Raw genomic sequence first — 15,487 nt, forward strand, 5'->3', positions numbered from 1 at the left:
CACACACGTACATAGGGAAAGATACACACACACACACACACACACACAGAGACACTTACTTCACTGGTTTGTGTTGGGGGTTATCAGTTTGACACAGGGCACTGTGATTATGTATTTTCTATGCTCCAGTCAGGGGGAGGAGATAAGGGGCCAGCAGACTACAGCAAAGCCAGACACCACTCATCCCATATGGGGAGAGAGCGGTGAAGTGGTGGGTGTGAAGGTGACAGTGGGTGGAGACCTGTATCTTAACCTTTTGTGTTACACCATTTTCAAAACTTATTTTGTGCCCTTTGCTCATGGTGATTTGGAAAGTTAAGAAAAATTGTTATTTGTTTTCTTTTCTTTTCGTTTTCTTTTCTTTTTTGAAAAGGTTGTGAGCCAAATTTGAACTCAGGATGTTGCGAGTACATACTCCTCGCCTGAGCCCGCTAAGCCACCAGGATGGATAGAACATATGATTCTGGTTAGGAAATTAAGCAGCATCACTGTCATAAACCAGACTGTTTTATTTGCTCATAAACACACAGAGAAAATGAGGTATTACTCATGGTCCAATTCTGTCAAATTTAGAGGGCATTTATCAAAGGTCCTAACTTTCCGTGGAGAAGAACAACAAAACCACTGGAGCGGCATGGCTGAATTAATCTACAAGGCCCCAAATTAAGAACAGAAACATCCAAGTTCTGCACATCAGAGAGACAACACAGGGCTGTTACAGTCTCCAAATATACCTCTTTTCATCTCTGACACATTCTTCAACAGCCTCTCCATTTGTTATGTCTTTGGCCTCCTCTCTTGTTCCCGAGGGTGGGAATTTTCACACACACAAAAAAGGCATTTTGAGGCCCACAGTGTCTTAGGGCAGTGATAGGCTGATGTATGAGGAGGGGCATTGTGGGTAGTCATGACAGGCAAAAAGGGGAGCCATCAGTGGGACATCTAAGGCTGGGGGAATGAAGGCTTTCTGGCACCCAGATCTGCTCTCAAACACTAGCTCTCTGATAGAGTCGACCTTGGACTTAATCACTACCAGAAGAAAGGAGCACCGCTTGACAGGAAGATGGAGAGACAGAGGGAGAAAGAGTGTGTGTGTGTTTTTGTGTGTGTGCATGAGAGAGAGGGAACGATAGAAAGACAAAAAAAGAGATACTGTACACATGCAGATGGTGATGGTGACAAAAAGCAGAAAGAGATTGGAAAGAAATAGATAACAACACTGAGATGTTGAGTTGTTCCTTTTTCAGACAACAAAAAAGTGTAACCAGGAAGCGGAGAGAAAGAAATACTGTATTTTATCCACTTCTAATATACACACAAATCTATCTCCTAAAAGACACAAACATATATCTGAAGAAGAGTGGAGGTTACACTCAAACTGGCTGAGTGAAGCCTTCCAACCATAATAACGCCCACTGCTTCCCCACACACACAATCTAGTGTGCTTCCAGCTCTGTGGCATGTCACAAGCTTGACTAAAGGGGGGACCCTCTGAAACTGAATAAGCAGAATGAATGATGATCATATACAGTAGGTGCACACACATATAGCACATACATAGTATACTGTATGAAGTTCTCAAATTAGCTGCGAAGGGAGGGCGCCAAATCACTGAACGCTCTGGGACACCCACAAAGCCTCCAACCCAAGATGTTTTGTATCCATTACACAGCCTTGGAGTGTGACAAGCCTCATCAATAAAATTAGTATTACTGTCAAGAACTCGTTGCCTACTTAGAGCGTCAATCTGGAAACCAACCATAACTATAAATTTATAGTATATCCCTGGCACAGCAACACAAAAGACCACATCAGATACGTTTCTGTTTCTTAAACTCACCGCTGTGTTTGTTCTCAGGCTGAAGTTGAATGTACAGTTTGATTTCCTAACAGCCAGCAAAGTGTTAGAAAGCTTGTTTTCGATTAGGAGGCTTTACTCTCGCAGCCAGCAGAAATCCTGATTTTAGTCGCTAACAAGATGATGATTTATCAAACGGTGCCTCGCAACAAATATTGAGTTGTGTTGCACATCACAGCGGAACCGCGCAGCTCCCGCAGGAGTGAAACACTGCAAAGCCATTAGGGGAGCATAAATGCCACAGCTTTACAGTTACTCTACAGACCATCTGCATCGAACTCAACACCAAGGGTGGCCCATTTCAACCATCAGCTCACTTGATTAAGAAAATACGTTTTCAATTGATTCCCTCACAGCCTAATTTGTGAGGAGTCGGTATTTTAAAAAAAGACCATCAATCTGAAATGAGTGTGTCATATAGGAGAAGTTAATAAAAGTAATGGATTTTCTTTTCTTTTTATTCTCCACCCCTGCTGATGGCTAGGTGGCAAGTAAGGGGGTTGGGAAGATTATCAGACAGAGCGAGAGAGAGCAATCGAGGAAGAAAAGAAGTGGGAGGGAGTGTGATAATCGAACACGAGAGGAGAGCCGCAGTCCTCGAATCGCATTCAGGTCCACGGAGTCATCAGAAATGCAACGATTCTAAACGCAAGAATATGATTTTCAAATTGACACTGGATGGGACCAATTGGGAATGAATGAGAGGAGGAATCAACTGCTAAACGAGATAATTACTGTCAGAGATTACAGGAGCAGAGAGAGGAAGAGGAGAGAGTGAAAGAGCAAGTGAACAGGACATAAAGCGATGGATCACATAAAATGATGGCTGAAATATCAGGAACAAAGAGCGATGTGATTTTAGTGTGAATCTGTACAGACAGAATGTGGTCAAAACATACTTGGGGCAAAAAAACTTCCAACTTCCTTCAAAAATATATTTGCTAAATGGTCATTGTGTTTGAATCATATTTGGAGTTGTCAGCCTTACAGTGTATTTTAGCAGCTGATATGAACCAAGCAAAAAATAATCATAATGCAAAGCTAATTTACTGTAGCAAGAAATACTTTCTCCCTACATTTTGATTTTTAAATGCAGAAGCTGTTCTTCTTACCAGTTTCTCTTCACTGGCTCCCTGTTCGTTTTAGAATTGATTTTAAGATTTTTTTTCTGATCACTTTTAAAGCATGTCTGGGTCTGACTTAAAAGCTATATAACAGAAATGTTGAAGAATCAGGTCCTTGATCAAATCACTATGTTTATTACAGATTTATGACTAGAAAAACTTAAAACACAGTGCTGACCTGCATCTCAAATTAATCTTCAGGTTCTCAGCTTTCAGGTGACATATACCACTTGTATGTGGCATAATTTGTTAACCTGCTATCTTCTCCATAAGATCCTCAGCCCCCCACCCATGAAAAGGACAAACTAGGTCTATGGTGGGTCTCGATTAAGCAAAGGCATAATTATCATGTAAGTGTGTGTAACTGTGTCAGTGCTGCTTTGTGTGTTGTTGGCCCACACAACACAAATGAAATGAAAATGTGGGTCTGCATGCATCTCTGGCATCTGTATTGTTAAAGCTGAGAACCTCAATAAAAAGCTGGAAATGTTGTTTGTTTTTTTTTCAAAACTGCAGCTTTAAAAAAATATATATATATATTATCAGATATATGAACTTGCTCATCTGAACTCCTAAAACTTCACCTTGGTTAATACCGTAATAAATAATAATGAGGTACTCTGGACTGTGCGTGTAGGCGGTGTGTGTGTGTGCGTCCACCTCCACGTATGCTAATGCTGTTATGATTGGCTGGCTTCATTACTGTCTGTCTACAACACCATGGCCAAGGTCAGTGGAGGCTGCAGAGATGATAGGGGGCCAAAACCATGAGCACAAATTAATCTGCTGTTTAATCTAATAATGCAGCGTGGCTTCGGGTGTCTCTGTCCTATTAACACAACTGTAATTGCATTTGAGGAGGAATGGGCGCACGCAGACTCACAAGGGTACGTTTACACTCACGTGTACACCCAGGTACAGCAAACACAAATCGAATTGTATCACACAAGCACACATGGGTGCGGACATATTATACACATCCACACACAGGTGCACACATGCATTCTAGATGGATGTTATGTTGGAGAAAATAAAAAAGAAGAAAAACAAGGTATAGCATTTGCTTGTGAATTTAATCTGAGTAATCACTCTCTGTGTGTGTGTGTGTGTGTGTGTGTGTGTGTGTGTGTGTGTGTGTGTGTGTGTGTGTGTGTGTGTGTGTGTGTGTGTGTGTGCGTGTGTGTGTGCGTGTGTGTGCGTGTGTGTGCGTGTGTGTGTGTGTGTGTGTGTGTGTGTGTGTGTGTGTGTGTGTGTGTGTGTGTGTGTGTCCATGTTTATATGGCATGGTGCATCTTTCACCACAGAGCCCCTACTCATTAACATGGTAATATCCAAACAGCAGGGTGTAGTCAGAACCGCAGCGTATTATTAGGATTCATCTCATTAGGCTTTCATGAGATTTAAAAGTTAACACGAAATAACTTCAAAACACACAGCGAGGTCCCGAGTTTACTCGCCAACAGTTAAATTTCCCCCCTGGAGACGACGCAACATGTAGAGCTGGCCTACAGTAACAGGATTATACAGAAAAACATTCATGCTAAAACTTCTGTTGACATTTGGTAATAAAAGTAATTACCACAAAAAAGTCAAACTGTTGACTGAAATTAACCTTCTTTAAACTCCGCTGCAGGAAAGACCATATCTTCACTTTTACTGAGGGTGAACACGTGACTAGTGCTCTTACAATAGGTCACAGCTTACAAAAAACTTGTGAGGAGAGTTGTTGGATACTTACTGCTGTAAGATGGATGACTCCCTGAGACGTCACAGGGCATCCCATGAAGCCAACAAACTGCAGCTCAGGACAATGCTCTGCAACCGCTCGCACGGACCGATCAGTGACCTGAAGCACAAAAAAGTAGGGAAAAGAAAGAACATTAGAATAGAGAAGTGAGGAGAGAGTTCAAATCGATATCTTCAGAGTATTATTTGGCATGCCTTCTCTTCAATGTCATTCATTCACTCTATAGATGTTTATAATGTTTCATTCATTCACAGTTTCTAGAGTCAACTTGTGACATTCATGGTGAAAAAGAATCTGGAAAAACTTTTTTGTCTGTTTTCTTTCTTTGATGGACACTTTGCAGTGAAGAAACACAAAGAAGGGTGTGATGAAGTTGAACTTTACAGTCATTTTGGCAAACATTTCTATAAAGAGAATCTTTCAAACCAAGTGGGTGCAGACAGGTGTTGTCAAATTTGTGCGTAAATGTCTCCATCTGTGCCATGGTCGGGTGTGTTATTTTGTGTTCAACAAGCGGTTGACATAAAGGAATGAGAAAGGGAGGATCACAGAAGGAGAAGAGGATGAGGATAACGGACAAAACAGCTAAAAGAGTGTGTCTGCCAAGCAGCGTGGGTGTCGACTTATGATGGATGGGCCGCTCCCCATCATTCATCCAGCCGTCTACTAACAGCTTATAATGGATCAGAGATCAATAGGGAAGCAGAACATTTCCACTAGCTTCCACTGGAGTCATCAATACGGGTATTGATAGCCACTTCTCCTCCCTCACCACACTCAACACGCTCCAACAATATGTGGGAGATTGTTTTTGCTGTCAGTAGGCTTGCCCAGTGCTTCCTCAAACTCTTATCATCAATCACAAAGACAGAATAGGACAAGAACAAGGAAGAACAGAAGAGAGAGGATTTGACTTAACACAAAACCCAAAGATAAACAAACATCAAAGAAGATAAGAGGAGAAATATCTCTCCTCAAATCTAGCCATTCCTGTCAAAATGTTAAGTGTTCCTTTCTGAAATTCCCAAAAGGTAAGTGAAACACAAACAGTGCATTAACAAGTGATGAAAACATATAAACTATCGATTTCAACATTTTTGAGAAAGGGATGAGAAAGTAATCTTCTTTTGCTCAACAATTTTGAATGAAATCCAAGTATGAGATGTTTTTAAAACTAACACTTTGCCGGCACTAATAAAATACTAACTGGAGCAAAATCTGTGAGAGCTACATAAAGACAGGAAAAATGGCTCAGGAAGACTGAATATGAGAACATTAATTAAAACGTACTATATTGCTACAGCCTTGGCCTTAACATGACCTTCTAGAAATGTATTAATCAAGCCAAAAAAGCAGCAGAGATGTTATTGTTTTCATCATCTGTTTCCGGTGGGAAATGATTATTCTCGACGGTGTGACAGATCTAAGTCATAAAGCATGAGGGTTTAGTGTAACCACCACTGCTTCTCCAGGGGCATTGTCTTCACTGATTGACAAGTTAATTAATTAGCCTGTTAAACTGGCGACTTGCCAATGAAGTTGTAGCGTTGAGCAGTGTTACGGTTACACTGCAAATCACATCGCTAAAACTGCACAGCTGTGTTCAGACAGAGATTAACCCTGCTTGAAAAAAATGCAGCCCTATCATTTACTCAAATGAGGAAACTCGGTTGATGTAAGATATCAAGGCTCCAGAAAAAAAAAGAATGGTTGCCGTTTTACTGAAGTTTTGCTGGAATACAAAGCATCTTTAAAATTTTAAAGTGTAGTAAAATCCCTCCTCATAACATCGTAAACCACTGATACATATTTTTACATCTGATAGCCACTGAACCTCATGATTCTGTTAAACTAAACTACCTGGATCACTGTCGGTTATGACTTATAGATCACAATGCTAGGTAAAAGTCTAACCTCTCACTCCTGTTCTTTGGATATCTGCATTCGTGAAGTAGTACTCCTCAGCTAATCTACTGGCATTGGCTACCCATTGGCTACTCTCTTTACACCTGGATCACTGCCATGCTCCCTGCATTTGTTGAACACAGGGCTGTTTTTGGTCTGAGCACCAACTAATGTCTCCTGATATGAGAATCTCATTTGCATTGTTTTTTGCCTAATGGGTTTTCATTATCTTCTTATTTAAGTAAAAATATTAACAACTTGTTGGTGCATGGGACAGAGTCACCCTGCTCATTAATACCTGTTTTCCCTGTCTCAGTTTTGTTCTGCCACAGATTAAACTATTACTTGTTCTATTACTTGCTCTGCCACTCTTCACTTTGACCCTATACCCATTCATAGTCTAGATGATGTCCTACATAAGCCTACACACTTTCAGACTTAATCAAACCTCTATCACTGGAATGTGGCCTCTCCCTTCCTTTCTCTGCCTCCATTATACACACCCCCTCCCCCCACACCTCTAGGTCTACCTTAAAGGTTACTGAGTCGAGACAGAGGAAGATGGAAAACCTAGACGGACAGCAAGAGGAAAGAGAAGTCACAAAAAGAGAGAACAAGGTGTCTATTTATCTTTCACTGAGTCACATACAGCATGGCTTATCTGGGTAAAACACCTCCTCTAACGCTGGTAAAGCTCAAAGCTATGTCTCTCACCTTATCAGTATGAAGCCAAAGTGCTTGTTAAGTTCAAAAAGGTTCATAATGCAAGGTGACTACAAAGGTGTTCTCGTCACAGATGAGGCAGTGGAAATAAGTTCTGACATTATGATTAAGCAATGAACCAGGTTATTAAAGATGAGGTCTGTAAACATACAGCTTTTCCACTACATATGACATTTTTGCAAGTGCTGATACTTTATTACTCTTTTAATATAATAACTTATGGAGATACAGTATCAGTCAAAAGTTTGGACACACTTACTCATTCAAGTGATTGGGAAGGTGGGTCCAAACTTTCACCTGGTACTGTATATCATTCTGCAAAGGGATTAAAGCAAGAAAAGATTTGAGAGCCTGAAAGGTTTTCCAGGAGGAAATGTGTGCAATGTACTGAATTATTAAGTATTATATGAATGTAAAACTGCTCTATGCCTGAAATGAAAAATAGTGCCTGAGAAAGTTAAACTCTGTCCTGGAATTAGGTGGTTTTAAGAAGAAATATTCAACAAATATTCCCTCAACTTCCCTTTCACTTCTACTGAAACCAGACAAATTTGAGAGTGCATATCCCATTTTGGTGCAATGTCCAGCTGGCTCTGGTGGTAAGCTTCGGCATCATATTTTGGTCAGTATGATAAGAATTCAGGGTAAAAAAAAAACTAATGCTGAGGTAGAAAAGTCGATTAAAATGGAAGGATATTGAGAAAATGGGTGGTTTTGAAGGAGTTGCAGAGTATTCCTCCTCCTTCCAGTAGCCCAAGTTAAAGCCTTTGACAAAAAGGAATAAAACTTACCACCTGGTACAGAACTGTTCATCCTGGACATAGCTCTGTGTACAAATTGAAGCAGGTCATTGTACTTGCTAGCTTTGCACAGAACACAGTTTTTCAGACCGATCGATAACTGGATGCATCTTAAAATTCTACACCTCAGGTTTGGACCCACCACACCACCCATCAACTCTTGTTGCAGTCAGGAAAGATTAACTGAAGGTGAGTCAGCACTCTCTTTCTGAGACACTGATGCATATGGAACCTGATCTGCAGGGCCAGGTGGAGACAGGGGGAGTATCAAACTTTAAAAAAATAAATAACTACATTTTAAAAAGGCTCCAGAAGGACCAGCTTGAGCAGAGCAGCTGGCAGGTGAAGTGAGCTGGCCGGAGCTCCTAAAACATTGCCTCGGCCAAAAAACCATCAAGGAAAACATTTTCAGGTTGAATACCAGCAGAATCAAAAAGCTACAACACCACTGTTAACCTTAAATCAGAGCTGTCTGCAAGAGCAGTGAACGAATCACAGAAGAGGCCACCTCCAGACCGCCTTCCACACCACGGTTTGTGCTGCAGGAGTGTGTGTGTAAAAGCAGACAGAGACAAAAAGACAGAGAGCAGGTTACACATCTACAGTAACTCTCAGCAGGTGAGAAGGGAGACAAGGGGAGAAAAAAATAGAATCCCACCAGAGCAGAACAGGCCAGGAGGGCATGTACCGTATCAGATTAAGCCTGTGTGTGTCTGCGTGTGTGTGTGTGTGTGTGTGTGTGTGTGTGTGTGTGTGTGTGTGTGTGTGTGTGTGTGTGTGTGTGTGTGTGTGTGTGTGTGTGTGTGTGTGTGTGTGTGTGTGAGTGAGACCATATGGGTTCTTAACTAAAATTTGTCTCCAACCCGCAAACACAAAAACCCGTCCCAAATTTCTCTCTGCCTCCTCCTCTCCTCCTCCTCCACCTTCCACGGACTTTGATTTTAAAACATGAAAAGAGCCATGAAGAAGTAGCTAGCCAAGAGAGGCCTTAAAGCCTTTTAGAAGGGATCAGGTTTAATGGTCTCTGGGTGAACGAGGTAAGGAAATCAGAAAAAAAAAAAAAAAAAACTGGGCTGGAATGGTGGAAATGCCTCAGTCATAAAGATAGCCGTGTGTGTGTGTGTGTGTGTGCGTGTGTGCGCGTGTGTGTGTGTGTGTGTGTGTGTGTGTGTGTTTTAAAGAACTGGAAGGTAATTGTTGAGAGTGCTGTGGTAGCAGAAAATGGTAATGCTGTATGTGGTTTTTGTCTGGCGGTGTGTTCCTACAAAATGCTGGGGTAGCAACCGGGGGCCAATTGTCTTCCAATAAGGGTATTTATGCTTGTCAATATCGTCTATCATATGACTCATATGACTCTATCAAAAGCTCAGACAAAAGAGATTTTCCATATCTTCTGCCTCTTTGAGACCAGATTGCTGTCCATCTCTTTCATCCCTTGTTCAATCAGTTCCCTGCTCCCTCCACCTGAAGTTCTACATCCTTCCCTCATTTAACCTGGCCGATCCTCACCAACACGAACGACACAGCCTCCCTCACGTCATTAACTGTGTTCTTTCACTCGTTTATGTATTTCTTTGTGTGTATTTCAAACTCACACACACACATTCAGGTGAAGTGAGTTTTATCAGAGAGAGAGGGGTCAGGGAGTGTGTGGATGGCAGGCACACTGTCATTTGTCAGTGTTTGAAACAAGGGCTCTGATAACTTTCAGCCCTCACATAGGTATGAAAAAAAATAGATTCATCTTCCCTGAATAAAAGAAAATGCTGCAGAACATTTTCTCTCATTGCAGACTAAAACCACTCAGTTTTAGTCTGACCTCAAGCTCCATCCTCCAGCTGTGCCTTCTGCTTTACCCGCCAGAAACCTCAGAGAGAGAATGTTAACAAATGCACCTCATTCAAAAGAAACTGTATGAGGGTTATGTACAAGACATTGCAGTCACTCAAACAAATGCAGATCCAATCATTATCTTTCTAAGCTTCAGAAATGTAAGAAAAAATCTCAATTATCATTGTGAATAGTTTCTTCTTCACCAAGGAAACGATGTAGCCACGAACTACTCAAGTGCAGATGAACATACAGCCAAACCAAGGACATCAACGATGAACAGAGAGAAGTGAATACATGACTATAATATACAAGCAACTAGATGAATATATATAAATATAAAACGAAGGAACAACATACAATGCCTAAACAGTTTCTGTAATCTGTCAAATATAAAGGTATATAGTGATGAAAGATTATATTTGTAAGTGCACAATGTGAATATATTTAAACTAATGTCACCTGATGACCCAGTAAACTTTCCTGAAGTCTTACATTTAGCATTCAGAGAAAAAGAAATGAAGCATTTATTTAACATTGCGTTGGTTTGCCACAAATGTTGAACCTGATTCAACTTTCTTCTTTTTCTGATTCACTTCTACAACAGGTCAAAACACTTGATTCATTTGTGGAAAAGCAAAGCCAGCCAGCCAATGTAGGTTAGTCTAAGCAGATACAATGCAGCCTGCTTAATGTCTGCTCTTTGCTTAGGTGAGGGCAGGATTCAAAGGTAGTTTAAAGGCATGTTAGAGAATGGTGTCAGCTGATTTAATAACTATTACATGATCAAAATATTAAGGAATCCATAGAAATTCTCACCCAACATTTGGTACATTTTGCCATGTGTATTCATACAAATAAATGTACTTTACAACCATATAATTTTCATAAACTTTTACAAACTAAACCAGGTCTGAATTTCAAGCAAACAAAGAACACTTACCATCACAATAAAGTCCAAAACAAATCAAAAGATCTGTTTTGGACTTGTATAAAACAGGCTCCATAATGCTAAATCTCAACACGAGGCCTCAATCAAGGGCTGCTGAAATGATGTCTTTACTAAAGCTCTTCGTTACTGAAGTACTCTCTGCAATTTTACAGGTTTTCAATTTTACCAACAGGATGTCAACTGCAGGCCTGTGAAGTGCAAATTGAAGTGGGGAGATTTTCATCAAAGTTCTGTTCTTTCCAAGGTAATCATTTTCTCCATAAATACTCTCCTAGGGGTGCTACTGCAGTGGGTTCATTACAGCCTTGGTATATACACACAAATTCAAACAAACACTCATAAACTCACTCACACACACACCAAACTTAGTGGCTTTTAAAAGACTTCAGTCGGGCTGTATTGACGCACAGGACTGGTGATCTGGCAAAAATCTAAATTAATACTTATCATCCACTGTAATATCCGATGCCTGGAGACAAAAGCAACACGGAAAGTCATAAAGTTTTACTACAGCGAGGGAGAGTCTCTTTACTGTGCTGTCTCTGTGCTGATGAGCAGGCAGTGTGCTCTAAGTGCAGGGTGGTCGGCTTGAAGCTGTGCATGGGTATTGATCAGAAAAGCAGACGAGTAACTGAAGCTTCAGCAAAGCTAATTCACATTTAAGAGTGCAGGGAAACAAATATATTTGATGTATACAGAGATGGAAACATTCTCACAGGCTTACAGAAACACACATGCCGCACACATGCAGGCCAAGTACACTGTTGAGTCTGGACAGATGTGAGGTTCCTGGTCTCCAGCTATCCAGTCTCATGTTTTCCTTGGCTAAACAGAAGGACTAGTCGTATTTATGAGACGTGATGAGACAGCAACACAGGGTGGATCCCAGTGAGAGACAAGGGAGAAGAAGAGGAGGAAGAGGGGGGAAAGTGAGATGGGGGGAGGGATGAGAGATTTGCAATCTTTTCATGTTAACATAATGTAGCTTCTAGTCTTCAGTGTATTGCTTTGGCAAGCTTGGCTGCTTCCTTCATGCCTGTAAATCCTGTCTGAATATGGATGTGACAGACAGGCAGTGAGAAAGATGGAGAGGTGTGTGTGTGTGTGTGTGTGTGTGTGTGTGTGTGTGTGTGTGTGTGTGTGTGTGTGTGTGTGTGTGTGTGTGTGTGTGTGTGTGTGTGTGTGTGTGTGCGTGTGTGTGTGTGTGCGTGTGCGCATGAGCACAGGGGAGTACGTGAGTATGAGAGCAATCTGATCTTATTAGAGGCCTGACGGGACGAGGAGCTGTGATGAGAGCTCTGAATCACCACCATCTAATCAATCAGTCTAATTAACCAAGCTTTATGAACACTGGGCCGAGCTGAGAAAGAATCCGCCGACACACAGATTAATAATGATTACTGAATACACTGCAACACATTCTATTAACAATCCATCTTCATGCCTATCCAGCAGCTTTGCATAAGAAGTCACTTCATTGCCAGTTGCAGGAAATCCTCTGAAACACATTACGAGATGAGGTTCTTGTCTCCATCAAGTCTTTAAAGTGAATGAAATAACATTCTCAAGAATTCATTTTTATTTAATTAGGGTAAAGTTCTGAAATTGACTCAGTGTGCAGCCATCTGCAGCTCTTCATCAAACATCATCATCACTGTGGCTGTTTCTGCTGGTACTTTTCCTCCCTGCATTATTTCTGATCCGCTGAACAGAGAGCTCCAAATAGCTCCATATTTTGTTGTGTCAACCATTTTTAATGCCAATAACAAAGCTCTGCTAATTCAGGGAGGAACATGTTCAATTTCCTGTGAATTCTTCACAATAAAGGTTTCATGTTATCTAGTTATTTTTTTTTTTTTAATATGAAGCAATAAAGGAGGTAATTTTTTGTTTGCATTAGTGGTAACTTAACATGACTCTTGAACAGCTGCCCCTTGACAGGTTTCCTGAATATGGCCAATCAAAACAGAGACAGGAGATAAAACTTCCAAGTAAGAGACTGAGGCTGAACTGAGGGGCGGCATAAAGGGCCAGTATAAGAGGAATAAGGAGCTTTTTGAACTGTGAATCATGCAAGGCTACTCTCATGGAGTACCAAAATAAAAATATAGTGCTGGATATGAACATAACAGTTTTGCTTTAGGGTTAAGATATGACAGGCCGCTCTTTGACGCCCACTCTTGCCCTGACAGAGGAGTACTAATGTGAAAGTCAAAACAGGTCACAACAGGAGGATAGCATCTGTGTGTGTGTGTGTGTGTGTGTGTGTGTGTGTGTGTGTGTGTGTGTGTGTGTGTGTGTGTGTGTGTGTGTGTGTGTGTGTGTGTGTGTGTGTGTGTCTCTGTGTGTGTGTGTGCCTCTGTGTGTGTGTGTGTGTGTGTGTGTGTGTGTGTGTGTGTGTGTGTGTGTGTGCCTCTGTGTGTGTGTGTGTGTGTGTGTGTGTGTGCCTCTGTGTGTGTGTGTGTGTGTGTGTGTGTGTGTGTGTGTGTGTGTGTGTGTGTGTGTGTGTGTGTGTGTGTGTGTGTGTGTGTGTGTGAGAGATCAAGTCCTCACAAGAAGAAGAAGAAGAAGACCTTTAACCACCAGCAGGGGTTTGCGTGTGTGTGTTTGTGTATGCGTGTCCGTGCACGTGTGTGTGTTATGGTGACCTGCTGCTGGGCAACACCAGGTAGCAACTGTCAGCATTGCCATAAGCACCCCCTGTCCACTTGACTACCCACGATGCCACACTGTAGGCAGCAGGCATTTTTAAACAAAAAGGCATTAGTGACTCTCTCTTGTTCTCTGTGAGGGTTTTAGTGTAAGCAACCAACTTGTCTTCCACTCTCTTGCCATCTTTCTGCCTTTCTTAACCTCTGCCCTGCTCATTATTTTGAGCCAGAAATTGCAAGAGAAAGCACAGCACAGCCAGCGTGTAAAACACAGCTAGAGAAAGGACAGGCTCTCACACTATCAACACAGCAATGGCTAACTGGGGGCAGGCCAAAGGCAAATCAATCAAGTAGCATTAAGTGATAAATATGATTTAAGTCGGGAAGTCTCAAGCAAGGGACAGTGTTATAATAGTTTTGTACAATGTTTAGAGAATATTGCAACTAGAGGTGAAACAATAAGTTCATTAATCAATTAGTGCATCAACAGAAAACTCTTTCTGGGTGCTAAAGATAGGAATTGCATTTCTACTTGATTGAGCTCATACAATATGTATTTCAAGGCGTTCCTGTTTAGAGATGCAACACATGGGGGGAAGGAATGGAAATTCATACAAATGGCTGCTCCACTTGATTTATCACCACAGACTGACCAACATGGTAGAGGAAATTGTTTCTGAAATTTAATGCCTGGGCAGAGCAAGTCTAAAATCTGTGGTACTGTTTTATCAGACATACAGAGTGAGAGAAATTGACTAACTATAGCAGAGAGAGAGAGAGAGAGGGAGGGAGAGTGACGGGGAGATGAAGACGCATTACAAAGTTACTTCAGTGGCGCTCTCTGCTAAGCAACACAACGCAAAAGAGCAGGAATGCAACAGTTTACGTTCAGGTCTCACCTGTCTATTTGTTTTGCTGATTTCTTATTGGCTCCCAGCAGATACAGTCTTTTGCAATATAACTGAAATGGCCAGTTATAGTTATTAGGAAGACCTTTAAATGATCCGTTCCCAAAAAATCTTATCAAAGGAGTTTTAAAGTTTAACAGAATTGCCTAGGTTTTTCGTGATTCATCATGGTCTTTTGTTGAGTTGAGGAAGCTTTTAGCTTTTAGTGTTCTTCTCTATTATTTTCAGATTTTTTCAGTTTTATTTATTCACTATTAAACATAATCATTAGTTGGAGCCCTAACTGTCACATTTTTGTCAGAACAAATTCTCCATTCGAATACAGTGGTGGTACAGCCAGATAAAGTTCAAACTAGGGCTGAAACAGTAAGTCCCATCACTCAGCTACTCAAGGGACAGACAATTCATCAGTGCCAATTTTTATAATAAATGTCATTTATCAGGCTAAAATGCCAAACTGTTGGAGCTTGTTTGTTTGCTGTCTTTATTTATTTAATACATACTCAGTCTTGTCAAGTTAAATAATGAACTCAAGTTAGGCTGAAGAGGAGTATGGACATCCACTGTCACCACCTACATCAAGACCCTTGACATCAGTCCACTGTACACTACGACAAAAAGGCCATGAAATTATCTGAAACGCACACTGTATGTTTTTTTCCCCCCCAAAATCGAAACCGGCTCTGAAAGATGACTATGTTTGAAAAATGAAACTCCTTAGATCAATAGATCCACTTTTCTCCAGCAGCGGCCATCTCAGACACACTTGAAGAAAAAATCCATAAAAAAAACTTGCCCTGTACTTTTCACGTCTTACAAAAAAGTAACTGCTATCTACTTAGCAGGAGTAAATCCATAGCCTGGACAAAGGCTGCATTTTTATAGGAAATCAATTAATGTGGCATCTCCACACACACACACACGACAACCACTTCTCGCTCTCACACACTTGTCAAGCAATCTTGTCTCGCTCCGTCGATGTCATCAGC

At 41.2% G+C, this 15,487-nt stretch overlaps 1 protein-coding gene across 2 annotated transcripts in view; it reads right to left on the minus strand.

Annotated features, from left to right (window-relative positions):
- The window catches only part of fbxl17 (F-box and leucine-rich repeat protein 17), a 231,909-nt gene that overhangs the window by 153,728 nt on the left and 62,694 nt on the right, over positions 1 to 15,487 (minus strand). For both annotated transcript variants that reach the window (XM_062417098.1, XM_062417099.1), the window contains exon 7: positions 4,721 to 4,828. In XM_062417098.1, the coding sequence (XP_062273082.1) occupies positions 4,721 to 4,828 (108 nt within the window). The remainder of the gene's footprint in view (positions 1 to 4,720; positions 4,829 to 15,487) is intronic.

The sequence above is a fragment of the Scomber scombrus genome, chromosome 4 (assembly GCF_963691925.1).
Source record: "Scomber scombrus chromosome 4, fScoSco1.1, whole genome shotgun sequence".
Taxonomy (NCBI): Eukaryota; Metazoa; Chordata; class Actinopteri; order Scombriformes; family Scombridae; genus Scomber; species Scomber scombrus.